The following is a 7,090-nucleotide window of genomic DNA, read 5'->3' as shown; positions in this document are numbered from 1 at the left end:
TCAGGTGGGGACCTATCTTTAGGTGAGGACTAATTCAGATTATCCATTTTGAATGATTTAAATGCTATAACAAAACAAATTGCACAAAAAAATGGGATAGATGCACAACAAACTGACGAATGCACAACAAACTAAGTACGAAAAATTAACATAAAATTAAATCATAGCTATTGATTTAATTAAATGAAAAGATCAGATAATCTTAATTAAGAAGTGACAATGTTCTTTGGAAACTTCCTCACATGCAGCAGCCAAGCACGTAGAATTTTGATCAAAATAATGTTGCATGCCTTTGACTCGAATTGTGAGGATGGAGTGTTCTAGTAGATAGAGATGTTTGTAAATTGTAATAATCCTCCTTTGGAAACTTCTGTTTCAACGTTTCTAGAATGTAGCTAGATCCACGACAACTGAAACCTAGTCTAGGCCTGTTAGTTGGCCTCTATATTTTAGCATAGGTTGTCCAACGTAAAACATCATACACTCACGAAGCCCATTATGAGGCATATTAATATTTTCATGTATGTTAGCTTTAGGGCTATAAATGATTCAACTCGACCCAAGTTCATCAATTTCATTTTATGAGCCATATATATATATATATAAACCCATATTTTCCAATTTTGTTCGACTATATTTTGCATATCATAAACTCATCCTCTTACCTCTCAAGAGATAAATAGAGTTAATCTAGTTTCAAGACTTAGGATCAAATTGTACACTTCTATACATAAAAATTCTAATCAAAACTCTCAATGTTTGTGTCAGGAACTGTCGTTAACTACAATATATAGTTTTAATATGTATTTAACATTGAGGTTTAGTTGTCAATGAACTTATTGTCTAGTGGCACAAAGTGACTCTCTCAAATGGGAGGTTATGTGTTTGATTTCTAATAAAGATAATATTGACTTTTTGACCGGCCTTCAGTAAATTGAGAAAATAGTTACATGGTCAGTCAGTAATACACTCCGGTGAATTCCAGCAAAGGTTAAAATAATTAGCATCTTTGTACTGTTGCATATAGTGCCTAATTATAATCTACATTTATAGACTATTGAGGGCAATAAAGCAGAAAATTGGAATAAGGGTCAAATATGCAATCGAACTGCACACGATAATGCAATTAGGCCACTGAATTTAAAAAACTAACAATTAGGTCCCTAAACTAACCAATTTCAAACAATTCTTCCAATTTGAAAATTTCCAACAGGTCAACATGTCATCCTCCCAAATTAATTATTTAAAAAAATAAAAAGTAATTATTTTTAATTTAAAAAAAAAAAAAAAAAAAAAAAAAGGACCCGGCCAGAGTCCCCTTTTTTTTTTTTACTTAAATAATTAATAATTAAGTTTTAAAATTTAATTTTTAAAAAATAATTGATTTGGAAGGATGACATGTTGACCTGTTGGAAACCTTCAAATTGGAATAATTGTTTGAAATTGGTTAGTTTAGGAATCAAATTGTTGATTTTTTTAGGTTCAGTGGCCTAATTGAATTATCGTGTGCAGTTCAATGGCCTATTTGATCCTTATTTCCGAAACTAATTAATAATATTGGTCCATCATATATATAGTATAGTATTTTTGCAATCATTACAAGTCTATGCTAACAGGGGAACATGTGTAATGACAGGCAATTAGTCAAGTGTGGGTCTGCATGCATGTGGAAGAATAACATGTAGCAAGGCAAGAAAAGTTATAAACTACAATACAACATTGATTTGCCGACAGTAACATATTAGCGATTAGTTCAGTTCTTGAGAGATCAAATCTGTTAATTTAATTTGATAATTTAAATTTACATTTCAAATAACTGAATGGTGATTAAATATACATTTTGATCACAGTAAAAGACTAAGCTAAAAATATTTTTTTTCTCTTTTTTTTTTTTTTTTTTTTTTTTTTTTTTTTTTCATATTTGTACAATAGCAAAATATTGTACAAGTCTTTTCAAAATATTGTTGTATACATATGAGTTCAAACTCCTATTAATAATATTATATGTGAGCATATCAAAACATATGTGACGTTCATAATTTTGATTTATGAATATTATAATACTTTTTGACACTATATTAACATTTGTTAAATTTAAATATAGAATAAGGTTCAAATTGGCCACTGAACATAACCTGAAAATGCAATTAGGCCACTGAACGAAAAAAAAAGATGTAATTAGACCACTAAACACCATAAAACGTTCAATTAGGCCACTGAACACTCCAAATGTATGCAATTTCACCGGATAACGAGTTATCTTCAATTTTAGCATGTTACCTACTTACGTAACAGTTGAGTTGACATTTTTAATAATTTTTAATAATAAATTTTTTAAAAAAAATTGAAAAAAAAATTAATTTTTTAAATAATTTTTTTTTTTAAAAAAACTTTATTATTAAACTTTATTAAAAATTATTTAAAATGCCAACTCAGCTACCACGTAAGCAGGTAACTTGATAAAATTGATAGTAACCTGCTATCAGGTGAAATTGTATACATTCGGAGTGTTCAATGACCTAATTGTACTTTTTTTCGTTCAGTGACCTAATTGCATTTTCAGGTTACGTTCAATGACCAATTTGAACCTTATTCCTTTAAATATTCCTTAAAATTTAGTGTTTGACTGGTCAATCTGCATAGCTGCCAGGCAACTTTCTGAAAGGTATGCTTCATTTTGAATCCCCCACGGCCATTGATTTGCGTTTTCTCTTTTTTATATTCGTTTATATTTTTCGAAGATAGCCCCCCGACCTTTTGAATAATTTATTGTATTCCCCAAATTACTTTTTAAATATCCATGAATTCAACTCCTAAATTAACCCACAATGTAAAATGAACAGGGTAAAAGCTATTTTTTTAAATGCTACTAACTCTATTACAATGTAGTATCTGTTCATAACTACTTTTTCAACTTATTGAAACACAAAAAGTCCAGTTAAAGTCACTCTAATTTCATCGAAATTTATTTTAAATAAAAAGCTAATAAACTTATTTTTTAAAAGTTAAAAAATGTTTTAACATCGCCCAAGCGTTGGGCGCGTGTAATACATACTTTCCTCTTGAGTGGTCAATGAGATGCACTTACGCGTCTCACTCAGGTTTTTTTTTTTTTTTTTCTCTTTTTAAATTTCATTAGTTAAAAATTATCTCTTCTTCTTTTCACTATTCTAAAAACTCACAAAAAATGCACATATAATGATGCTCTTATCCAAGGAGCTCAAAACTTTTCTCTACTCCATATCACACAAGGTCCCATACAAGACCTCTTAAAATGCACTATTTTGGATGCTATGGGAGTTTGTACTGCACGTGGTCTGGTCAAATTACTGCGTTTTGATTGGTAAAAAACCCAAAAATCACAGAGAGAAATTAAATATATTTAAATGGAATAATTTGAAAGGCACGTTTGGTGGGATTAACTGCCCCCATCACAATCAGTCAGATTAAGCTCATTTCTCCATTTCTCCTGTCTTGATCCTCCACTCTTTGTAATTGTGTATATTTTTTTGTTGTCCTATAGCCGCTATCTTTTATCGCCTCTATTTGTTTTCCCCTGATTTGGATGCATCAATTTTCTTGAAATTTGGTTGAGTTTTGTTGCGTGGCTATGGGATTTTTTATGATTGGAGAAGAAAGGTTAGCAATTCATGACATCTTCGTCCCCTTCCTTTTATCATGATAATAATGGCGAAAATGAGCACTATTGTCCTTTTGACCAGGGAAAAAGGGTTCCGGTAAAGCTCAATAAAGAAAGAAAATATGTTCCCTTGACGTCGAATCTTGATTGTAATACTAGCATTTGTCAATGGACGAGAAAGCGAAAGAACCAACGAAAGAGAGTGTAAGCTCTCTTCTTTATCCACACACTTAGTGTACTGTGTTTTAAGCAAGATTGGTTCTTTTTGCTCGCAGTTGAGTTTTGGGCAGAAAATGCGTATGAATCAGGGTGAAGGTGCGGCGCAGGTTTTGGATCTGGAAACTGCGCTCAAAGATGGGATTTTGGGCGGTGGAGTGGTTGCCGCCGGGAAGAAGCTTAGTCTGGGGAAAATGATTGAAGAGCTTGATTCCATTGAGGTGGTTCCTTGGGTGTTCATTTGCCCAATTTCTCTAGAGCCAATGCAAGATCCTGTGACCCTTTGCACAGGGCAGACATATGAGAGGTCCAACATCCTCAAATGGCTGTCTTTGGGGCATTTCACATGCCCCACCACAATGCAAGAGCTTTGGGATGATTCAATCACCCCAAACAGGACCCTTCACCACCTCATCCACACCTGGTTTTCCCACAAGTACATGGCTCTCAAGAAGAGGTCTGAGGATGTGGAGGGGAGAGTCTTGGAGATTCTTGATAGGTTGAAGAAGGTTAAGGGCCAGACTAGGGTTCATGCCCTGAAGGAGTTGAGGCAGGTTGTGAATGCCCATGATTCTGCCAAGAAAGCAGTGGTGAAAAATGATGGGGTTAAACTCATTTCTTCATTGTTGGGTGCTTTTACTATGCACACTGTTGCTTCTGAGGCAATTAGGATTTTGGTTCACTTGGATCTCAGTTCAGATGCCAAGGCCAATCTAGCACAGCCAACCAAGGTTTCTTTAATGGTGGATACATTGAATCAGGGATCCATATCCACAAAGATCAACTGTATGAAACTGCTTGAAATATTGATAGAAGGGAAGGACTCTGACTCCGGGATCGTTTCAAGTTTGAGTCTTTTCGTGGGACTGTTGCGATTGGTGAAGGATAAGAACCACCCCGAAGCAGTCTTGAGCAGCCTCCGGCTGCTCAAGACAATCACCTCCCATGAATCCGTTAGGACCTCAATTGTCAGTGTTGGGAGCATCCCTCAATTGGTGGATGCCTTGCCCAATCTAAATCCAGAATGCCTGGAATCAGCTCTTGTGATTCTCGACGTTTTGTCCACCCTCCCAGAGGGTTCATTGGCCTTGAAGGATTGTCCTAGGACAATCCCAAACACGGTGAAACTACTTATGAAAGTCTCCGAGAAGTGCACTCAGCTAGCTTTGTCGATTTTGTGGGCTGTCTGCAAGCTCGCCCCCGAAAGATGTGCCTCCGTTGCTGTTGAGGCCGGGCTAGCTGCTCAGCTCCTCCTCGTACTTCAGAGTGGCTGCAATCCTGCATTGAAACAGCGGTCAGCAGAGCTCTTAAAGCTCTGCAGTCTAAATTACACCGCTACCATTTTCATTTCAAAGTGTAAACTTACGAAAACAATACAATGATGTTACAAAAACTTCCCCTTTCCAGATTCCAACCGCTCCCAGACCAAATACTATCAATGAGAAAGCAGTCTTGATCGAGCACTGAGGCACCATTCTTGTATATACATATATATTTAATCGCTTTAGCGTTCAGCCATGGATGATAAGGTTTCATAACTTTCCTCATGAATAGATGAACTGCTTGTTACCATTAGTCCTGCTGCTGTTCGCGTAGAAGCATATTTCTCCCTGGAGAATTTTTGTCATTGTAAAGATTGCTACTTGTAAATCTTCTGCTGCTTCTAGAGATATATATATATATATATATGTAAAATGCAAACATATATAAGTGATTCTTTAATTTATTTCCCCGCTTGAATTCTTGTGTTATTTGCTTGCTTTTGGCCTGTTCTCATCACTTGTTGCTGCATATAATTCATTCTGAAACTGTGTTTCTGTCACAAATGTTGTGGTTTGGTGTCCTGTGAATACACTGTCAACAAGAATGGTAAAGAGAACAAAGATTGTGATTTGTGAGATTATGGTTTAGGAAACTTGAAAGTTTTTGTTCAGTAAAATGTTGTGGTTTGATGTCATTTTTAGATAATAATAATCGTGTCATATAAACTAGAATAACTATATTGTAAGTATATATAAAAATTGAATACTAAATATACTTGTTTGAGATAATTAGTAAGCGAATTGTTAAGGCAATTATAGGATTAGATGATTAACTATTATATGGGTGCCTGAGAGTGTCTGCTAGGTGCCATAGGCCAAAAAAAAAAAAAAAGAGAAGTAGAGAGAGAATAGATTTTGGGCCTCTCATAAATAGTTGTAAAGGTTTTTTATTTTTTGATAACGGGATGAGTTTGTTCCTGGGATCTTTTTAATTGTATTTTTATTTATTTATTATGAGAAATTAAAAATTAAATTATGAAATATTGAAATCTTACCTAGAGAACGAACAAACATTTTTGTATTTGCTTGTTTTCTTTAAAATTTTCTAAAATTTCTTTTAGTTTAGTTTAATTTTTGTATCTAATATAACTTTTCATGTAATAATTTGTAAATATATAAATTTTATTCCCTAATACTAAATTAATTAATATAAAAATTAATGTATAACAATTAACTTAGTCTAACCCTCATTAAATAAGCTGAAACATAAAAAGAGGGAAGAGTTTAATTTTATTAGATTTAGTTTACGATGACATTATGTATTTGGGCTTTTGCTCCATACTCTACGGTCAAATTGGCGTTTGAAATCCTCGGCTATCTTTCTTGATTCACATTAGAATTTTATAGAAAATTTAACCTTTAATCAAATTCTTAATTCTACTCTCAAATTTTTGATATAAATACTTTTATGAGATCAACTGAAAATAACTCATTATTATTTACTACGAAAAAATAAAATTCAAAAATATACGTAGTAAATGTCAATGTGAAATCAAATCCTAATAATCGAGGCAGGGACAGTCCTTTTTGCAGCAAGGTACTTGCCATTGAGTAGTCGATCCACGCATGTGCTCCTAAATCAAAGAGAGTTCTATATGTACTCTCTAAATTTTACTCTATGTGACAGATATATAGATCTCAATACTACATCAAGATTTTTTATGTGAGATGGAGTACAAGTTGTGAGTACAAAATGAGAGTACACATAGCGTTTTCCAATCAAAAGAAGAGAGATTGCAGTTCATCAGTTGGTCCAGCAAATAATTGTTGAGACTGGGTTCTTGACGGCCCTAAGGAAACAGTCGAGTGAGTGTAATATGATTTTCGTACATATATAAAAGTCAATTCTTGTTAATACCCGCTTGTGACAAAAGGTGAAATCGCGACTCCAGGCGTCCCACACCTGACACCC

At 33.9% G+C, this 7,090-nt stretch overlaps 1 protein-coding gene across 2 annotated transcripts; it reads left to right on the top strand.

The window, feature by feature from the left end:
- The first annotated feature begins 3,813 nt into the window (after positions 1-3,813).
- Positions 3,814-5,582, top strand: LOC109149144 (U-box domain-containing protein 30-like). 2 transcript variants are annotated; one of them, XM_019296800.1, is made up of 2 exons: positions 3,816-3,996; positions 4,027-5,582. In XM_019296800.1, the coding sequence occupies exons 1-2, from the start codon at positions 3,934-3,936 to the stop codon at positions 5,236-5,238; spliced, it is 1,275 nt and encodes a 424-aa protein (XP_019152345.1). In that variant the 5' UTR covers positions 3,816-3,933; the 3' UTR covers positions 5,239-5,582. The 2 variants fall into 2 exon arrangements, with proteins under 2 accessions (XP_019152344.1, XP_019152345.1); XM_019296799.1 differs by having other exon boundaries at positions 3,814-5,582.
- The last annotated feature ends 1,508 nt before the right edge of the window (positions 5,583-7,090 follow it).

The sequence above is a fragment of the Ipomoea nil genome, unplaced genomic scaffold (assembly GCF_001879475.1).
Source record: "Ipomoea nil cultivar Tokyo-kokei standard unplaced genomic scaffold, Asagao_1.1 scaffold2159, whole genome shotgun sequence".
Classification (NCBI taxonomy): domain Eukaryota; kingdom Viridiplantae; phylum Streptophyta; class Magnoliopsida; order Solanales; family Convolvulaceae; genus Ipomoea; species Ipomoea nil.
The sequence above is the reverse complement of the archived record's forward strand: the minus strand, read 5'-3'. Positions and strand labels throughout refer to the sequence as shown.